The sequence below is a fragment of the Monodon monoceros genome, unplaced genomic scaffold (genome assembly GCF_005190385.1).
Source record: "Monodon monoceros isolate NGI ecotype Baffin Bay Population unplaced genomic scaffold, NGI_Narwhal_1 Super_Scaffold_13, whole genome shotgun sequence".
In the NCBI taxonomy this organism is placed as follows: domain Eukaryota; kingdom Metazoa; phylum Chordata; class Mammalia; order Artiodactyla; family Monodontidae; genus Monodon; species Monodon monoceros.
In genome coordinates this window covers 23,770,240-23,791,391 of record NW_021703769.1, presented here as the reverse complement: position 1 = coordinate 23,791,391, position 21,152 = coordinate 23,770,240, and the positions used below count along the sequence as shown (strand labels likewise).

Below are 21,152 nucleotides of genomic sequence, written 5' to 3'. Positions count from 1 at the left end.
CATCTGTTTGTATCGTCTTTAATTTCTTTCATCAGTGTCTTATAGTTTTCTGCATAGAGGTCTCTTGTCTTCTTAGGTAGGTTTATTCCTAGGTATTTTATTCTTTTTGTTGCAATGGTAAATGGGAGTGTTTCATTAATTTCTTTTTCAGATTTTTCATCATTAGTGTATAGGAATGCAAGAGATTTCTGTGCATTAATTTTGTATCCTGCTACTTTACCAAATTCATTGATTAGCTCTAGCAGTTTTCTGGTAGAGTCTTTAGGATTCTCTATGCATAGTAGCATGTCATCTGCAAACAGTGACATCTTTACATCTTCTTTTCTGATTTGGATTTCTTTTATTTCTTTTTCTTCTCTGATTGCTGTGGCTAGGACTTCCAAAACCATGTTGAATAATAGTGTTGAGAGTGGGCATCCTTCTGTTGTTCCTGATCTTAGAGGAAATGTTTTCAGTTTTTCACCATTGAGAATGATGTTTGCTGTGGGTTTGTCGTATATGGCCTTCATTATATTGAGTAGGTTCCCTCTATGCCCACTTTCTGGAGAGTTTTTTTTACAATAAATAGTGTTGAATTTTGCCAAAAGCTTTTTCTGTATCTGTTGAGATGATCATATGGTTTTTATTCTTCAATTCGTTAATATGGTGTATCACATTGATTGATTTGCATATATTGAAGAATCCTTGCATCCCTGGGATAAATCTCACTTGATCATGGTGTATGATCCTTTTAATGTATTTTTGGATTCTGTTTGCTAGTATTTTGTTGAGGATTTTTGCATCTATATTCATCAGAGATATTGGTCTGTAATTTTCTTTTTTTGTAGTATCTTTGTCTGGTTTTGGTATCAGGGTGATGGTGACATTGTAGAATGAGTTTGGGAGTGTTCCTCCCTCTGCTATATTTTGGAAGAGTTTGAGAAGGATAGGTGTTAGATCTTCTCTAAATGTTTGATAGAATTTGCCTGTGAAGCCATCTGGTCCTGGGCTTTTGTTTTTTGGAAGATTTTTAATCACTGTCTCAATTTCAGTGCTTGTGATTGGTCTGTTTATATTTTCTATTTCTTCCTGGTTCAGTCTCAGAAGGTTGTGTTTTTCTTAGAATTTGTCCATTTCTTCGTGGTTGTCCATTTTATTGGCATATAGTTGCTTGTAGTAATCTCTCATGGTCCTTTGTGTTTCTGCAGTGTCAGTTGTTACTTCTCCTTTTTCATTTCTAATTCTATTGATTTGAGTCTTCTCCCTTTTTTTCTTTATGAGTCTGGCTAATGGCTTATCAATTTTGTTTATCTTCTCAAAGAACCAGCTTTTAGTTTTATTGACCTTTGCTATTGTTTTCTTTGTTTCTATTTCATTTATTTCTGATCTGATCTTTATGATTTCTTTCCTTCTGCTAAATTTGGGGGCTTTTTGTTCTTCTTTCTCTAATTGCTTTAGGTGTAAGGTTAGGTTGTTTACTTGAGATGTTTCTTATTCCTTGAGGTAGGATTGTATTGCTATAAACTTCCCTCTTAGAACTGCTTTTGCTTCATTCCATAGGTTTTGGGTCGTCATGCTTTCATTGTCATTCGTTTCTAGGTATTTTTTGATTTCTTCAGTGATCTCTTGGTTATTTAGTAGTGTGTTGTTTAGCCTCCATGTTTTTGTATTTTTTACAGATTTTTTTCCTGTAATTGATATCTAGTCTCATAGTGCTGTGGTCGGAAAAGATACTTGATATGATTTCAATTTTCTTAAATTTACCAAGGCTTGATTTGTGACCCAAGATATGATCTATCCTGGAGGATTTCCCATGAGCACTTGAGAAGAAAGTGTATTCTGTTGTTTTTGGATGGAATGTCCTATAAATATCAATTAAGTCCATCCTGTTTAATGTATCACTTAAAGCTTGTGTTTCCTTATTTATTTTCATTTTGGATGATCTGTCCATTGTTGAAAGTGGGGTGTTAAAGTCACCTATTATGATTGTGGTACTGTTGATTTCCCCTTTTATGGCTGTTAGCATTTGCCTTATGTATTGAGGTGCTCCTATGTTGGGTGCATAAATATTTATAATTGTTATGTCTTCTCCTTGGATTGACCCCTTGATCATTATGTAGTGTCCTTCTTTGTCTCTTGTAATCATCTTTATTTTAAAGTCTATTTTGTCTGATATGAGAATCACTACTGCAGCTTTCTTTTGATTTCCATTTGCATGGAATATCTTTTTCCATCCCCTCACTTTCAGTCTGTATGTGTCCCTAGGTCTGAAGTGGGTCTCTTGTAGACAGTATATATATGGGTCTTGTTTTTGTATCCATTCAGCCAGTCTGTGCCTTTTGGTTGGAGCATTTAATCCATTTACATTTAAGGTAATTATTGATATGTATGTTCCTATTACCATTTTCTTAATTGTTTTGGGTTTGTTATTGTAGGTCTTTTCCTTCTCTTATGTTTCCTAGAGAAATTCCTTTAGAATTTGTTGTAAAGCTGGTTTGATGGTGCTGAATTCTCTTAGCTTTTGCTTGTCTGTAAAGTTTTAATTTCTTCACTGAATCTGAATGAGATCCTTGCTGGGTAGAGTAATCTTAGTTGTAGGTTTTTCCCTTTCATCACTTTAAATATGTCCTGCCACTCCCTTCTGGCTTGCAGAGTTTCTGCTGAAAGATCAGCTGTTAACCTTATGGAGATTCCCTTGTATGTTATTTGTTGTTTTTCCCTTGCTGCTTTTAATATTTTTTCTTTGTATTTAATTTTTGATAGTTTCATTAATATGTTTCTTGGCATGTTTCTCCTTGGATTTATCCTGTATGGGACTCTCTGGGCTTCCCAGACTTGACTGACTATTTCCTTTCCCATATTAGGGAAGTTTTCAACTATAATCTGTTCAAATATTTTCTCAGTCCCTTTCTTTTTCTCTTCTTCTTCTGTGACCCCTATAATTCGAATGTTAGTGTGTTTAATGTTGTCCCAGAGGTCTCTGAGACTGTCCTCAATTCTTTTCATTCTTTTTTCTTTATTCTGCTCTGTCGTAGTTATTTCCACTATTTTTTTAAAAAATAAATTTATTTATTTATTTATTTTTGGCTGTGTTGGGGCTTCATTGCTTCGCGCAGGCTCTCTCCAGCTGTGGCGAGCAGGGGCTACTCTCTTTTGTGGTGCACGGGCTCAGTAGTAGTGGCGCATGGGCCCAGCTGCTCCGCAGCATGCGGGATCCTCCCAGACCATGGCTTGAACCCGTGTCCCCCGCACTGGCAGGTGGATTCCCAACCACTGCACCACCAGGGAAATCCCTTTCCACTATTTTATCTTCCAGGTCACTTATCCATTCTTCTGCCTCAGTTATTCTGGCATTGACTCCTTCTATTTTAATTTCATTTATTGTGTTGTTCATCGTTTGTTTGCTCTTTAGTTCTTCTAGGTCCTTGTTAAACATTTCTTGTATTTTCTCCATTCTATTTCCAAGATTTTGGATCTTTACTATCATTACTCTGGATTCTTTTTCAGGTAGACTGCCTATTTCCTCTTCATTTGTTTGGTCTGGTGGGTTTTTACATTGCTCCTTCATCTTCTGTGTGTTTCTGTCTTCTCATTTTGCTTAATTTACTGTGTTTGGGGTCTCCTTTTCACAGGCTGCAGGTTCATAGTTCCCGTTGTTTTTGGTGTCTGCTCCCAGTGGCTAAGGTTGGTTCAATGGGTTGTGTAGGCTTCCTGGTGGAGGGGACTGGTGCCTGTGTTCTGGTGCATGAGGCTTGATCTTGTCTTTCTGATGGTCAGGACCACGTCCGGTGGTGTGTTTTGGGGTGTCTGTGACCTTACTATGATTTTAGGCAGCCTCTCTGCTAATGGGTGGGGTTGTGTTCCTGTCTTGCTAGTTGTTTGGCATAGGGTGTCCAGCACTGTAGCTTGCTGGTCATTGAGTGGAGCTGGGTCTTAGCATTGAGATGGAGAACTCTGGGAGAGCTTTCGCCATTTGATATTACGTGGAGCCAGGAGGTCTCTGGTGGACCAATGTCCTGAACTTGGCTCTCCCACCTCAGAGGCACAGGCCTGACACCTGGTTGGAGCACCAAGACCCTGTCAGCCACATGGCTCAGAAGAAAAGGGAGAAAAAAGAAAGAGAAAATAAAATAAAATAAAATAAAATGAAATAAAGTTATTAAAATAAAAAAATATTAAAAATAAAAAAAATTTCAATAAAAGAAAAAAATGGAAGAAAGAAGAGAGCAACTAAATCAGAAAACAAATCCACCAATGATAACAAGTGCTAAAAACTATACTAAGAAAAAAAATGAAAAACAAAAACGGACAGACAGAACCCTAGGACAAATGGTAAAAGCAAAGCTATACAGACAAAATCACACAAAGAAGCATACACACTCACAAAAAGAGAAAAAGGGAAAAAATATATATATCTTTTGGGAAGTCTGAGGTCTTCTGCCAGTGTTCAGTAGGTGTTTTGTGGGAGTTGTTCCACATGTAGATGTATTTCTGATGTATTTGTGGGGAGGCAGGTGATCTGCACGTCTTACTCCTCAGCCATCTTGAAGGTCTCTCTCATTCTTTTTAATGGTGGTATAGTATTCCATTCTTTGTATATACCATAATTTATTGAATCTAGCTTTCTATTATGAACATCAAGGTGGTTTCCTTTGTTTCCTCCATTACACCTTGATGTTTCCATGAACATCCTAGAATATACATTCTAGCTATTTTGTGTGTGAGAAGGTTCATAAATTTCTAAAAGTAGAAATGTCAGGTAATTAATGTAAATCCAATTAAAATTTTCAAAATAATTCCTAAATTGCCATCCTCAGCATCAATTTAAGACAAAATTAAGGAAGGGCGTTTGTGAGAGTAAGGTTTTTTTCAGCTTGAAGCCTTTAGGAGTTAGAGTGGGAAATACTGCACATACGTAAGGGGTGACTTAATACACTGAGTGCATGTGTGAAAACTGCAGGGGTATTTCCTTGGTTTTAAAGCTCAGAACTCTGACTCCTCCAACAAATCTCATGTGGCATGAAAAACTCGCAAAGAGTTTTTCTGTTAAGACTTCCTTCTGCCTCTGTCCACGTGACTCATTATGCCCACTTGATTTGGGATCAATAGGATAGCGCTGTTTTCTGCTGTCCATAGGCTAAAGGCTGAAACACAGTCTTTTCACTTTCGATAGACACACAGACATAGAGTCATATTCTTCTATTATAAGAAAAACTATAGCACATGCATGGCAATAAACACTCATCTTCACAGCCAGGAAAACAATACAACAGAGAGTGACAGAAGTAAGAACCCCACCTTATCTAAAGGGGGCAGTCATAACTCCACTCTAGCCAATTGCTGCCATGAAGGAAAGTGAGCCAGGATTGCCAAATGACCTGATTTTTCAAGATAAGCTGGGTATTTAGAGCTTTTTTGTTTAATTTCATGATTTTAAAAAATGTTGAAAAAACAAAATAAGAAATGAAAGAGGAGAAATAACAACTGATACCACAGAGATATAAAAAATCATAAGAGAATACTATGAACAGTCATATGCCAACAAATTGGACAACCTAGAAGAAACAGACAAATTTCTTGAAATATACAGCCTGCCAAGACTGAATCAAGAAGAAACAACTTGAACAGAGCAATCACTAGAAGTGAAATTGAATTTGTAATAAAAATACTCCCAGCAAACAGAAGTCCAGGACTGGATGGCTTCACAGGGAAATTTCACCAAACATACAAAGAAGAACAAATACCTATCTTTCTCAAACTATTCCAAAAAATTGAAGAGACTGGAGCACTCCCAAATTCATTCTACAAGGTCACCATTACACTGATACCAAAACCAGACAAAGACACTACAAATAAAGAAAATTACAGGCCAATATCTTTGATGAATATAGATGCAAAAATTCTCAACAAAATATTATCAAACTGGATCCAACAATACATAAAAAGGATCATACACCATGATCAAGCTGGATTTATTCCAGGGTCACAAGGATGGTTCTACATTCACAGATCAATCAATGTGATACACTACATTAACAAAAGGAAGGATAAAAATCACATGACCATCTCAATAGACACAAAAAACACATTTCACAAAATTTAACATCCATTCATGATAAAAACTCATCAAAGTGGGTATACAAGAAACATACCTCAACATAATAAAGGCCATTTATGACAGACCCACAGCCAACGTAATACTCAACAATGAAAAGCTGAAACCCTTCTTGCTAAGTTCAGGAACAAGTATGCCCACTCTCACTGTTTCTATTTAACCTAGTATTGGAAGTCCTACCCACAGCAATCAGACAAGAAAAAGAAATAAAAGGTATCCAAATTGGAAGTGAAGAGGTAAAACTATCACTATTTGCAGATGACATGATACGTTATATGGAGAACCCTAAAGTCTCCACCCCAAAACTATTAGAACTAATAAATGAATTCAGCAAGATAGCAGGATACAAGATTAATATACAGAAATCTGTTGCATTTCTACATACTAATAATGAAATATCACAAAGAGAAAGTAAAAAACAATCCTGTTTAAAATCTCAAAAAAATAAAATCCCTAGCAATAAATTTAACCAAAAAGGTAAAAGACTTATACTCTAAAAACTATAAAAATATTGATGAAGGGAACTGAAGATGATTCAAAGAAATGGAAAGATAGCCCATCCTCTTAGATTGGAAGAATTAATATTGTTAAAATGGTCATACTACCCAAAGCAACCTACAGACTTAATGCAATCCCTATCAAAACACTCATGACATTTTTCACAGAACTAGAACAAATAATCCTAAAATTTATATGGAACCATAAAAGACCCTGAATTGCAAAGCAATCCTGAGAAAAAAGAACAAAGCTGGAGGTATAACCCTCTCAGACTTCAGACTATACTACAAAGCTAGAGTAATCAGAACAGCATGGTATTGTTAGAAAAACAGACACATAGATCAATGGAACAGAATACAGAGCCAGAAATAAACCCATGTACCTATGGTCAATTAATCTACCACAAAGGAAGCAGGAATATGCAATGAAGAAAAGACGGTCTCTTCAATAAGTGGTGCTGGGAAAACTGGACAGCCAAATGTAAAACAATGAGATTAGAACATTCCCTCATACCATATTCAAAAATAAACTCAAAATGGTTTAAAAACCTAAATGTAAGACCTGAAACCATAAAATTCCTAGAAGAGAACACAGGTGGAACACTCTTTGGTGTAACACAAAATGAAAAGACAACCTACGGAATGGTAGAAGATATTTGCAAATGATGCGACTGACATGGGGTTAATATCCAAAATATACAAACAGCTCATATAACTCAATATCAAAAAAACAAACAACCCAATCAAAAAATGGGCAGAAAACCTGAATAGACATTTCTTCAAAGAAGACATACAGATGGCTAACAGGCACATGAAAAGATGCTCAAGATCACTAATTAGAGAAGTGCAAATCAAAACTACAATGAGATATCACTTCACACCTGTCAGAATGGCTATCATCAAAAAGACTACAAATAACAAATGTTGGAGAGGATGTGGAGAAAAAGGAACCCTCATACACTGTTGGTGGGAATGTAAATTGTTTCGGCTAGTATAGAAAACAGTATGGAGGTTACTCAAAAAACTGAAAACAGAACTACCATATGATCCAGCAATTCCATTCCTGGCTACATATCCGAAGAAAATGAAAACACTAATTCAGAAACATACACCCTAATGTTCACAGCAACACTATTTATAATAGCCAAGATATGGAAGTAACCTAAGTATCTATCAACAGATGAGTGGATAAAGAAGACATGGTATATATATTCAATGGAATACTACTCAGCAATAAAATGGATGAAATTCTGCCATTTGCAACAAAGTGGAGATATTATGCTTAGTGAAATAAGTCAGTATGATATCAGCATACTGTATAATGTCACTTATTTATAGAATCTAAAAAATAATACAAATGAATGTATATGCAAAACAGATTCACAGATATAGAAAACAAAGGGGTTTCTATATGTGGTTACCAAAGGGGGGAGGGACAAATTAGGGGTATGGGATTAACAGAAACAAACTACTATATATAAAATAGATAAGCAACAAGACTATACTGTATAGCAGAGGTAATTATACCCAATCCCTTGTAATAACCTATAATGGAGTATAATCTGCAAAAATACTGAAACACTATGCTGTACACCTGAAACTAACACAATATTGTAAGTCAACTTGTACTTCAATAAAAAAAAATGTTGGCTCTGACTTTTTAAAGACAATCTGGTGAAAAACCTGTTAACAATGCTTGCCTCTGGGGAGGGAAAACCATTACTGGAGGAAGGACTTATTCTACACTGAATACCCTTTTGAATTTTGTACCCTGGTCATGTATTTTAAAAAATAACTTAACTCTCTAAACACTGCAGAAGCCAACTATTTAATCTGCACGTGGCTGGTCTGTAGGCCTGATCTACAGGATAAAGTTCACACTCTTCTTCTGCCCAGTACCCAAAGCCTCTTGGCTGTCTGACTTTGGCCTGACTCTTTCCCACTATATCCACTTATGTCCCCTGCATTCAGCTGCATTCTCTTGAACATGTTTTGCCTTTTCCTTCTTTGGGGCCTCTGCTATGCTGTTCCTTTCTGTGATTTGTCTTTTAAGATATAGTTCAAATACTATTAATGAATTGATCCTTCTTCCAGGTGTCCTATACAGTATCCTGGGAGAGGCAGTAAAAAATGTAATTTCAGAGCATGGACTCAGGAGGCAAACTCCTTGGATTTGAATTCTGGCTCTGCCAATTATACCACCATTTAAATGACCTCTGGGAAGTTACTTAACTTCTCTGGGTCTTGGTTTCCTCATCTCTGCTGTGGTGCGGATTAAATGAGTTAGAGATTCCAAAATGTTTAGAATAGTGCCTGGCAGGTAGTAAATACTCAATCATAGAACTGACATTATTATTTTTTTAAAGACTTTTTTTGATGTGGACCTTTTTTTTTTTTTTTCGGTATGCTGGCCTCTCACTGCTGTGGCCCCTCCCGCCGTGGAGCACAGGCTCCAGACGCGCAGGCTCAGCGGCCACGGCTCACGGGCCCAGCTGCTCCGTGGCATGTGGGATCCTTCCAGACCGGACACGAACCCGTGTCCCCTGCATCGGCAGGCAGACTCTCAACCGCTGAGCCACCAGGGAAGCCCCTGATGTGGACCATTTTTAAAGTCTTTATTGAATTTGTTACAATATTGCTTCTGTTTTACGTTTTGGTTTTTTGGCCACAAGGCATGTGGTATCTTAGCTCCCCAACCAGGGATCGAACCCGTACCCCCTACATTGGAAGGTGAAGTCTTAACCAGTGGACCACCATGGAAGTCTCCAGAACTGACATTATTTAATTTTGTCTTGTAGTACATTCTCCAACTAGACCATGAGCTCCAGAGGTCAGAGCCTCTGGCTGACTCACCTGTGTCTTCAGTGCCTAGAATGGCCAGGCATAGAACAGGCACCTGGTAAAGATTTGGAATGAAATCCCCCACACATACATACACATACACACATTTCCTGTCTTTTTTCTCTGGACTGGAAATCTCACTGAGGACTGTGCCTTTTCTAGGCTCCATTGACTTCCAAAAGGACCAGCTGTTGGACCTGCACACAATACCTATTGATTAACAGAAGAAATAAAATCTCGGAGTGGAAGGTGCTTCATCATGGGTTCACACAAGAAGTTCACAAAATCTGAAGTTCACAAACCATGCAATTATATTCCCAAAGCCAGAGGCAGACTTTTTATAGTATCAGCCCACCTTAGGTGACAGCCATTCTCATTCACTTGGGCCTCAGTAAACAGTTATTGAATTTGGACTCTCTATCAGGCCCTTAACTAGGTTCTGGGCACACAGAGACAAAAGAATATGTGGCTTGGTAAAAAAAGTATGTGGCTTGGGACTTCCCTGGTGGCGCAGTAGTTAAGAATCCACCTGCCAATGCAGGGGACACGGGTTCGACCCCTGGTCCGGGAGGATCCCACATCCCACATGCCGCAGAGCAACTAAGCCCGTGCACTACAACTACCGAGCCTGTGCTCTAGAGCCCGCGAGCCACAACTACTGAGCCCGTGTATCACAACTACTGAAGCCCACGCGCCTAGAGCCCATGCTCCGCAACAAGAGAAGCCACCATAATGAGAAGCCCGTGTGCCACAACGAAGAGTAGCCCCCACTCACAGCAACTAGAGAAAGCCTGCGTGCAGCAACGAAGACCCAAAGCAGTCATAAATAAATAAATTTATAAATTTGTTTTAAAAAAAAGTATGTGGCTTAGTTACTAATGTGGATAATCATAAGGTATATGTTAAGGCTAGAAGAGCTTGTCTAATATGCTTCTTTGTGTAAAAAATGGGGAAAAGGAATATATACGTATTTTCTTGTTTAAAAGAATAAACAAGAATACTAAAGCCTTCAGGGAGGGAGAAGTGAGTGGCTAGGGAATGTGGAAGGGAGGGTTAAACTGTAAACTCTTTGAACTTTGAAGCCTGAAAATGTCTTACTTAGTCACAAAATTAAAAGTTTTTCTCTTTTAAAGGACGAGATTTTTTAAAGATGTGGTTTAGACTAAGCAGTTCTACTTTTATGTATCAACCCTAGAGAAACACTCATACAGGTGCCCAAACAGGCATGTACGTGGACGTTCCCTGTAGGGCTATTTGTAGTCATAAAACATTAGAAATCACCAGAACAGCCATCAGTAGAGGAAAGCTAAACTGTGATCCATTCACACTTGGAATCCTATGCATCAGAATGAAGCTGACCTTTACGGAGGGAGTTGGAAAGAGTTCAAGACAGATTGTTAAATGAAAAGAAAACAAAAATATATCACAGCATAATATATATCATCCAATTTGTCTTTTAAAAACTATATACAGTTGACCCTTGAACAACATGGGTTTGAACTGCACAAGTCCACTTATACGCAGATTCTTTTCAGTAGTGGATACTACAGTACTACGCAATCTGAGGTTGGTTGAATCCATGGATGCTGAACCTCTGATACAGAGGAACCACATATATGGAGGGCCGACTATAAGTTATATGCAGATTTTCAACTGCGCAGAAGGCTGGCACCCTTAACCACAGCACTGTTCAAGGGTCAACTGTATTTCTTTATATACATATATATGTATGTAAATGCACAGAGAACGACCTGGAAGGAAATACCACAAACTAATTACAGGGAAGGCAGTGTGACTAGGGGCCCTTAAAAAATAACAGTTTACTGGGCAAGGTGCTTCACATGAATTACCTTCTAATTAATTCTCTTACCAACTCCATGAGGTAGTCCCCATTATTATTCCTTTTTATATTTGAAGAAACTGTAGCTGAGAGAGGCTATGTAACTTGCCTAAGTCACACGTCAAGCCCCAGACTTAAATTTGATTACTCCAGCATGGTGCTTTTTAACTTCACATACTTCTAGAGATCAATTTTAGTTATTGAAAAAAAAGATAATCCAAAGGAGCTGCCTCCAGCCTGGCAGGGGCCTAGTAGGATCCAAGCAGTGTGGTCAGTGCTGTGAGGAGGGGTCAGGGGCTTACCTCCGAGGAGATGGGCTCTTGTGAGGTCCTCAGCAACACTCCCTCCGCCAGGGCCCGGTCCACAGCCTGCCTTGCTAGCTCCTCCAGCTGCTGTTCATCCTGCAAGAGGCTCCCCCAGCCGGTGGCCATCCCGACCTGCAACAGGAGAGAGAAGGGCTGACAGATGGCCTGGGGCCCCGCAACTGGCAGTGTGGTACGGGGGAGTGAACACTGGCTGGCAGTTCTTAACAATTTCCGTGAGCACAAAATGGAAAGCTTGACAAAGCATTTCCACTGACACTCCTTCTTTTGAGTCCTAATCCAATGATGACCTTATTCTCACAGTAAGGAAGCGGAGGCTCAGAGAGATGACTTGCCCAATGTAATGACTAGTAAAACCTGGACTTGAACTCGGGTCTCTGGACTCCCAGCCCAATGCTTTCCATTGGAGAAAGAGGCACTAATAACATATGTGATCGTGGCAAGTTCTTTCTCCTCCCAGAGCTGCAGGTTCTCTACCTGTGAAACAAGGGGTCTGGGGTAGACCATGGTTTCCAAACCGGCTGAATATTCTGGAGAGCTTGGAAAAGAATACAGATTCCTGGGCCCTACTAGAGATTCTGATTCAAGAGGTCTGAGGGGAGGGAAGGGCTGAAGCTCTGTACTTTTAATAAATTTTCCTGGGACAGGAACTGCTGCAATATATTATTAATTTCCCTTCTAGCTCCAACAACCCATGTCGGCAGGTTTCAAATAAATTATGTGGGAGTGGGGGAAAGGAGCTCTTTGTGGAATACTATTAAATGCAAATAAGGTGAACTCCTCCCTCATACTAACCAGAGGCAAACTCACTAGCAGGAAATGATTACATTCCTTGTATGGACATCTATCATCATAGAACCAAAAGACAGAAAATATTCTTGAGAAATCATATTAGCAGGATAGAAATAATTGAAACCCAAGTGCCCAATGTAACAGGAGGAGTCCAACTGGCTGCCAGAGACACACAGGGTGAACCAACTCACACTTTGACACTCACTGATTTTGCAGCAGGCCCCAGGGGTGTAAGAAAATCTGGATAAAAATCTGGAAACACCAGTCATTAGAACATGGCTGCCCAGCTCAGTGGTCCCAGGAAGAGAGCTGGAGAATGACAAGTAACCTCCATCACATTCAGCTCCATCCCCCACTCCCCATGACAGAACTGGTGCTAGACCAATAATGATAGTCTGTCAGCCTCAGCACAATGTTTTGAAAGAATGAGCATGTGATTTCAAGAGGGTCCTGACAACAACCCTGTCAGGTGAGACATAGATAAGGGCAGTCGTAGTAGAGAACAAAGCTCTGAGGTCAGTCAGACCTGGGTTTGAATCCATAATAATTACTTCCTTTATAAATAAGGTCACCATGTGGATAAAATGAAAAAAAAAAACCTGTGTGTAGTTCCTTAGCAGTGTTTGAAGCTCTATACATGGGAGCTTCTTTTTTGGCTGTACCTACTTTACAGGTAGAAGACTTGTCAGAGGTCAACCAGCAGTCTGGTGGCAGAGCCAAGACTAGAACCTGTGACTCTGACATTAGAGCAATGGAACCCTCCATTAGCCCCCATCTCTTCACAACTCTGGGATTCTATTATCTCCGCCTGCTGTTGGGTTTTTGTTTAGCTGGCATAAACGCTGATTGGCATCTAATGCCAGGACCCTGACTGAGGACGCAGAAAAAGATAAGACAAAAATAATTACTATGAGAAGTGCTACTTGGGCCCTTTGTTTTTCTCATTCTACAGTCTCAATCCTTCTTGTGGCTTTATTTCTGTTTTGCTGATGTCACTCGAATCTATAACTTCACTGCAGTGCTTTTCCTGACCTTCAACGGAGAATATCCAACTGCTTACTGAGCGTCTCCATAGAACCAGAATAGAATGTGTTGTTGTCTCCCCATAAATCTGCTCCTACTCTTGATGAACCCGACCCAGGCACCCAAGCCTTGTACATACGTCTTTCCTACACCCCATTCTCCCCAAATCCTGTGGATTCTATCTCAGTATACAGTACTCTGAATTCCTTGATTTCTCTCCACCTTCACCGTTAGGAGGGGTGGTTCCGACTACCACCATCTCTTCCCTAGGCACGAAACAGATTCGGAGTGATGTATCTTCAGGACACACCGGCTAGTCTCCCGCTTCCAGGCCTTGGCATTTGCTGTCGTCTCTCTTTGGGACAATCCCCACCGCTCACGACTTAGTTTCAGAAGCCGTCCCTGTTCCCCGCCCAGGGCTTCTTTCTACAACCCATTAATTTTCCCTGTATCATTGGGAATAGTGTGTCTTGATCACTTCTCTAGCTCCAGCGCCTACTACAGTATTCAATGAATGTTAAATGAAAGAATGATGAATGAATGACATACTGGAGCCAGATCACCAAAAGCCTTAACACGCCCACAAGAAAACCCCAGTCGGACTTAAAAGCCAAGGGCGAGGCCAATGCCTGCGTGAGGCCCGGGGCAACAACACGGTCTCCTGCCCAGGCCTGCCCCACCTCACGGCCCGCTCGCTCCCACCAGAGGCAAAGTTTGGTTCTAATCGCTTCCACTTTTGTTGTTTAAAAAAAAAACAACCCGGCTCTAGTCTCACCGGCACCGAGTGCCCGACACCAGCACAATGTGGAGTCAGGAGATCTAGGAAATCTGCAATCGAGAAGCACCAGCCCCACCCCCTCACTGGACACCAGCTTCTAGGTCCCTGCCATGGGTATGAGCTGCGACATCTCCTGGTCTCCGGGGCTCCAATCGCTGACAGACCCCTCCCTCATGGCCTTCCTCCCGAAGAAACGTGACTCTTGCCGGCCACCGTTGCCGTGCCCCAACCTACTCGTTCGTCGTCCTGCAGCTCTCCGTACTCAGGCCCCCTCGCGCCTTTACCGGAGCTTCAGGGGGCGGGGCCTCGATGTGATCCAACGCGCTTGCGCGTCCCCCCCCCCACCCCCCCAGGCAGGGCTTAAAGAGCAGCGGAGCTGGACGGTGGCTGGGAAGGGGCGGTCCGTGTGAGGACAGCTTTGGAACAGCACCTTGGGAAGGAAGGGAGGAGTCGTGTTGGGGCCGCCGGGAGCTACGGGTTTGAAAAGCGGAAGCTCGTAGGGCGTCGGAACTGCTGACTTCCGACGCAAGATGGGGAAACTGATACTCAGAATGGGACAGTCACTACCTTGGGGACACACAGTTGGTGGTAGTGGGTGTGGTAATAGAGGCCCAGAGACAGAGCCCAGTGCAGGGTCCCATAACACGTTAAAGGCTGAGCCAGTGTTGGAACCCAGCTGGGTCCCAGAAAAGAACACCCGATTTCTCCAACCCTGGGACAGCTGCAGGAAAAGCCTTAATGGCAAAAGGAAAGTAATTTCATTTTTCCAGCAGTTTTAACGTTAGGAACGTTTGAGGGTGATCCAGTGTTTCACAAAATGTCCAATATCACTCGCATCAGGATCTGGTGCAGTTTTTTTTTTTTTAATGCAGGTTTTTTTATCCCTACCTCCATCTCACCCCTTGGCAGCTCCCCAGTTCTTTAACTGTGCCTTCTTTCTGGATTGTGATAGGATTCTTCTCAGTCTGAAGCACCTGATATGAATTTTAATTAAACTGAATTTATCAGTCTGGGCTCTGGGGAATTAACCATGAATAAGACAGAGCCCTGGCTTTCACATCTGATTAAAAAGGTAGACAGGTAAACAGTGTTTTTCTGGGGAAGTAGGGAAGGCTTTTGGGGTCTTGAAGGACAGGTAAGCGTGTGTAAACAGTGAAGGAAGTAGGGGGGGAGGTTAGAGGCAGGAAAGGGGCTAGTGTACCAAGTAGCAGGAGCAGAAACAGCAAAGGCAAATAATCCTGAATGTGTCTAGTCTTGTTTTAGAGACAATGAGGAGTGTGGTGTAGATACTGAGGAGGGTCTGGGGGTTGGAGCAGGCTTTTAGGAGCTCAGTCTTGGGGAGGGAGCCTTGGATGCTAGGTTAAGAAGTTTAGCATTTGTCCAATGAGTTGTCTAAGGATATTAAGGAAGAGGGAGACATGGTGTGTTAGGTTCTGGTTACAGCATGGCAAATGGTTTGTAAGTGGGGAGACCAAGGCCAGAGAGAGATCTCAGAGGTAGTTAAGGTGTGAGATGATGAGGTGGGGCCGAGAAGATGGAGAGAAGGGGAGAGATTAAAGAGATATTTAGGAGAGAGAACTCCGACTGATTGTAAATCAGCGGCCCAATCCAGAGTACAGGATGTTTCCAACTCCTTAAATAAAGTATGTGGGACTTCCCTGGTGGTCCAGTGGGTAAGACTGCTTGCTCCCAATGCAGGCGAACCAGGCTGGACCCCTGGTTGGGGAACTAGATCCTCCTGCATGCATGCCTCAACTAAGAAGCCCACATGCCACAACGAAGATCCCACGTGCTGCAACTAAGATCCAGTGCAGCCTAAATAAATACATAAATATTTTAAAAATAATAAAGTATGTACATTACCTACAGGACAGACTGAGCTTTCCAGTCTTGTTGGTGGGAAGGAAGGGATAGGTGGTCTGTTTATTGCCACAACTGTGATTTCATGATGTCCCTCTTTTGTCTGCTTTTGTACCTAAGGGAGAGTCTGAAGCAGCAGTTACTATAATAGGCCCCAGGTGCCAGAAAAAGTCCACCGGGCTAACAAGGAACAAAGGAAGCTATTTCTAGGGCAGCATGAAATTAAAAAATCATGACCCAGGGTTCTCTGTGCAGGTTCTCCTCTTCCAAGATGGGTGCCAAATGACGTGTATCATGTGCCTATTTGTGAGATTTGGGGAGGATCCCAGACCTTAACACCCCTTTGGTTGTGTCCTCTCACATTGTGGCAGGTAAGGTATTTTCATTCCCACTTTGTAGACGTGGCGGTTGAGCCTCAGAAGTTATGTGACTTGTTCAAGGGGATCCAGTTTGTGGTGGGACTGGAAGTGAGGGGCTCTTGGCCAAAGATGTTTCCAGCAAGTCTTTGCCTTTCTTGCTCCCTCTGTCCAGATGCTTTTCCTCTAAATCTTGGCATAAGTGGCTCCTTCTTGTCATTCAGATGTTTCCTTCTCAGATGACATCCCCACCTGATCAGCCTGTGTCACATTTTCCTGTGTACTTTCTACATAGCACTTATTAGTATCTGAAATTATTAATTTTATGTGTTTCCCTCCACTAGAATGTGAGCTCCATGAAAACAGGGGCAATATCTGTCTTGGTCACCACTTTACCCCCAGCACCTGGAATAGTAGATACTCAATAATATTTGCCGACTGATGGAAATAAGCTGGGGAGGGAGGAAGGGAAGGAAACCAACATTAAGTGAAAGCTTGGGATGTTTCAGGTGCTTCTCATAAACTATCTCATTTGATCCCCTCACAGCCTTTCCAGGTGGGTACTGTATCTCCATTGGGTGATAAGAAAACATGGGAAGTGAGGTCAAGCCAGTCGTTTGTTACTTTTGAGGCCATAGGTTCCTTTGAGAATCTCCATTAGACACAAACTTTTAGCAGACCATGTGGAGGAATTCAGAGACCTCTTCAGGCCTACTCAGGGATCCCAGATCAAGGAATCCAGGATTAGGGAACTTGCCCGAGGTCCTTCTGGCCTCAAGCCTTTGCTGGTTCCTCCCTCCATGGCAAGGATAGATTCCCTTTAGTGGACATCAGGGAACCTGCTGAAGATTTTGGAGCAGAGTGAGTTTATGATGTCTTGAGCCTTTCATGTCTCCGACCTGAGTTCAAATCCTGACTCCACAAACTATCAGTGTGACTATGGGCAAGACTTCTCACCTCTCTGAATCCCACTTCCCTCACTTTCAAAATGGAATCTGTTTTTTGGTTTTTTTCTAACAATGACTAGTCTTTATTTGATCTGCTCGTGAAGTGCCGGGTACTTGGCTGCTGGCTTTACAGTTGTTATCTCACTTTCACCACAAACCTATGAGGTGAGTACTGTTATCATGTCCATTTTACAGCTGGGGACTTGGAGGCTTGAAGAAATGCCCTGACTTGCCGAAGATCATGCAGCTTTACACTCTTAGCCATTGTGCACCTACACACGTACCTTGGGATGTGCCAGAGCTCAGGCTTCCCAAAGCTGACTTCTGAATCCACTGCAAACTCTGTTGGGTTTGTGGGAACATTTGAGTCTAAATTAGTTTAAGGAAAAGGCAAGGAGGGCTGCACTGCAGTGTGAATGGAGGCCAATCTCTTTGTATGTTGCCTTTCCCCCTGTAAGGGCCTCTGGCCAAGCCTAGACTGGGCCTCTTGACTGGGACATCTGTGTCGTCCCAGGGTCTGCATTGCACGGAGGTCTGCATTTGTGCACGTGGCTGCTGTCTCTTTTTAGCAATGACATCACTCTGCCTGGAATTATGAGGCTGTCTCCACGCCTGACTGGGGGCCACTGCTTGGCCGTTCAGAGTGGAATTCCTGTGTCTTCCAGCCCCTACCTACCACAGGCCTGGCCCAGCCATGCTGCTCAGGAAATGCCTTTGGAATCAAAGGGAGGGCTCTTCCATGTGTTGAGGATTTACTGTGTGCCAGGCCTGTCCCGGACACTTTACATGTGTTATCTCATTTACATGCCCCAGTAATCCTGGGAGGGAGAAGTTACTGTCTCTATTTTACTGAGAAGAAACAGACTCAGTTGGGCTTTACCTTAGGCCCACTTGGGGTGATTGATGGCACCAGGACTGACTCTAGGGCTTGTGTGCTCATCGTGCATGATGAATTCTTGAAGCTGTGAGCTGATAAAGGGGATACACTCCTCAGCACCCAGGATCCTCAGAGACTTTCTATCAACAAGCTTCTAGTCCAGCTCTCATTTCACCCATGAGGAAACAGGAGCCCAGAAAGGAGCGATAACTTACTTATAGCCCCTCTTTTCCGCTTACTACTTATCCATTGTTTTTTTAAAAAAATATTTATTTATTTATTTATTGGCTGCATTGGGTCTTAGTTGCGGCACACGGGATCTTTCATTGCAGTGCTCGGGCTGTTCGTTGTGGTGCACGGGCTTCTTTCTAGTTGTGGCTCGGGAGCTCCAGAGCGTGTGGGCTCACTAGTTGTGGTGCACAGGCTCTCTAGTTGTGGCTTGCGGGCTCCAGAGGGAATGGGCTCTGTAGTTGTGGCACGTGGGCTCAGTATTTGCAGCACGAGGGCTTAGTTGCTCTGTGGCATGTGGGATCTTAGTTCCCTGACCAGGGATCGAACTGGCATCCCCTGCATTGCAAGACAGATTTTTTTAAAATTAATTAATTTATTTTTGGCTGTGTTGGGTCTTCGTTGCGGTGCGCGGGCTTCTCATTGTGGTGTCTTCTCTTGTTGTGGAGCATGGGCTCTAGGCACGTGGTCTTCAGTAGTTGTGGCACATGGGCTCAGTAGTTGTGGCTCGCGGGCTCTAGAGCACAGGCTCAGTAGTTGTGGCGCACAGGCTTAGTTGCTCCGCGGCATGTGGGATCCTCCCGGACCAGGGCTCGAACCCGTGTCCCCTGCATTGGCAGGCGGATTCTTAACCACTGTGCCACCAGGGAAACCCTCAAGACAGCTTCTTAACCACTGGACCACCAGGGAAATCCCACTACTTATCTTTATCTACCTTTTGGGAAGGGTGAGATCCACTTTTACTCACCATTATACCACCCAAGTAGCCCAGTGCCTGGTCCTACTTGACACTCAGTAAATGCTTTTAAATTTTATTTATTATAAAAACATTGAGAAAAGTATAAATGTTAGTATAACAGACAACCATATACCCACCACCCCACTTGCGAAATAAAAACTGCTAATATAGCTGAAGGCCCCCTGTGTGCCCCTCTACAACTGCACCTCCCCAACCCCTGGCGAAGTTAAGAGTCTCCTGAATTTGGTGTTTATTATTCTATGCCATTTTTTTTCTTTTTTTTGCGGTATGCGGGCCCCTCACTGTTGTGGCCTCTTCCATTGTGGAGCACAGGCTCCGGATGCGCAGGCTCAGCGGCTATGGCTCACGGGCCCAGCCGCTCCGCGGCATGTGGGATCTTCCCAGACCGGGGCACGAACCCTTGTCCCCTGCATCGGCAGGCGGACTCTCAACCACTGCGCCACCAGGGAAGCCCCTATGCCATTTTTTTATTCATATACCATAAAATTCAACCTGCTTAAGTGTACAATTTAGTGGCTTTTAGTGTGTTCACAAGATTGTGCAACCATCACCACTATCTAATTCTAGAACATTTTCACCCCCAAAAGGAACCCCATACTCATTATCAGTCACTCCCCCATTCCTCCCTGTCTCCAGCCCCAGCAATCACTAATCTGCTTTCTGTCTCTATGGATTTGCCCGTTCTGGACATTTACTATAAATGGAATCCTGTATGTGGTCTTTTGTGTCTGGCTTCTTTCACTTACCATAATGTTTTCAAGGTTCATCCATGTTGTAGTATGAATCAATATTTCATTCCTTTTTATGGTATGGTATTCCATTGTGTGAATACAGCACGTTTTGTTTATCCATCACTTGGTGGACGTTTGGGTTGTTTCTGCTTTTTGCTATAAATAATGCTGCTATGAACAAGTTTTTGTGTGGATATATGTTTTCAATTCTCTTGGTTATATAAGTGGACTTGCTGGGTCATATGGTAACTCTATGTTTAACTTTTTGAGGAACTGCCAGACTGTTTTCTAAAGTGGCTGCACTGTTTTCCATTCCCACCAGCAATGTATGAGAGTTTCAATTTTTACATCTTCACCAACATTTATCTGTCAACAAGCTTCTAGTCCTAATGGGTGTGAAGTGGTATCTCATTATGGTTTCAATTTGCATTTCCCTAATGACTAATGATATTGAGCGTGTTTTCGTGTGCTTATTGGCCATTTGTATATATCCTTTGGGGAAATGTCTATTAAAACCTTTTACCCATTTTAAAGGCAAAAATATTATTGAGTTTTAAGAATTCTTTATATATTCTGGATACCAGACCCTTATCAGATATATGATTTGCAAATATTTTCTCCCATTCTGTGGGTTTTCTTTTCAGTTTCTTGATGTTGTCTTTTTTTTTTTTGGTAAATATCTATATATTTTATGCAGCTTCTTTATATTGAAGAAATTGGGGTGTTTTAAAATATCTTTATTGGAGTATAATTGCTTTACATTGTTGTGTTAGTTGCCGCTGTATAACAAAGTGAATCAGCTATATGTATACATACATGCCCATGTCCCCTCTCTCTTGCGTCTCCCTCCCACCCTCCCTATCCCACCCCTTGATAGTGTCCTTTGAAGCACAAACGTTTTTAATTTTGATGTAATCTAATTCATCTATTTTTTTGCTTAGGTTGCTTATGTTTAGAGTGTCATATCTACGAAACCATTGCCTAATCCAAAATCATGAAGACTCACACCTGTCTTCTGTGAGACTTATGGGTTTTGCTGTTACATTTAGGTCTTTGATTCATGGTGCGAGGTAGGTCGTATGCATTTTTAGTCCTTTTACTAGGTGTGTGTTTCTAAAAAAATATATGATACTGTTTTTCCTGTTTGGGGGACTTTACATGGTAACGTGTGTTCTTGTGCAGCTTGATTTTCTCATTCAGCCTTA

General features: G+C 41.9%; 1 protein-coding gene across 2 annotated transcripts in view; it reads right to left on the bottom strand.

Moving 5' to 3' along the window:
• GSS (glutathione synthetase) overlaps nt 1-14,509 on the bottom strand; it is a 33,015-nt gene extending 18,506 nt beyond the window's left edge. Inside the window, exons 1-2 of one of the 2 annotated variants that reach the window (XM_029222226.1) lie at nt 14,423-14,509; nt 11,575-11,709 (exon numbers count right to left, since the gene is read on the bottom strand). In XM_029222226.1, coding sequence (XP_029078059.1) covers nt 11,575-11,703 — 129 coding nt within the window. In that variant the 5' untranslated portion in view covers nt 11,704-11,709; nt 14,423-14,509. Of the gene's footprint in view, nt 1-11,574; nt 11,710-14,185; nt 14,326-14,422 lie in introns of those variants that run through there. The other variant, XM_029222227.1, reaches the window with a different exon arrangement.
• Nucleotides 14,510-21,152: the final 6,643 nt, after the last annotated feature.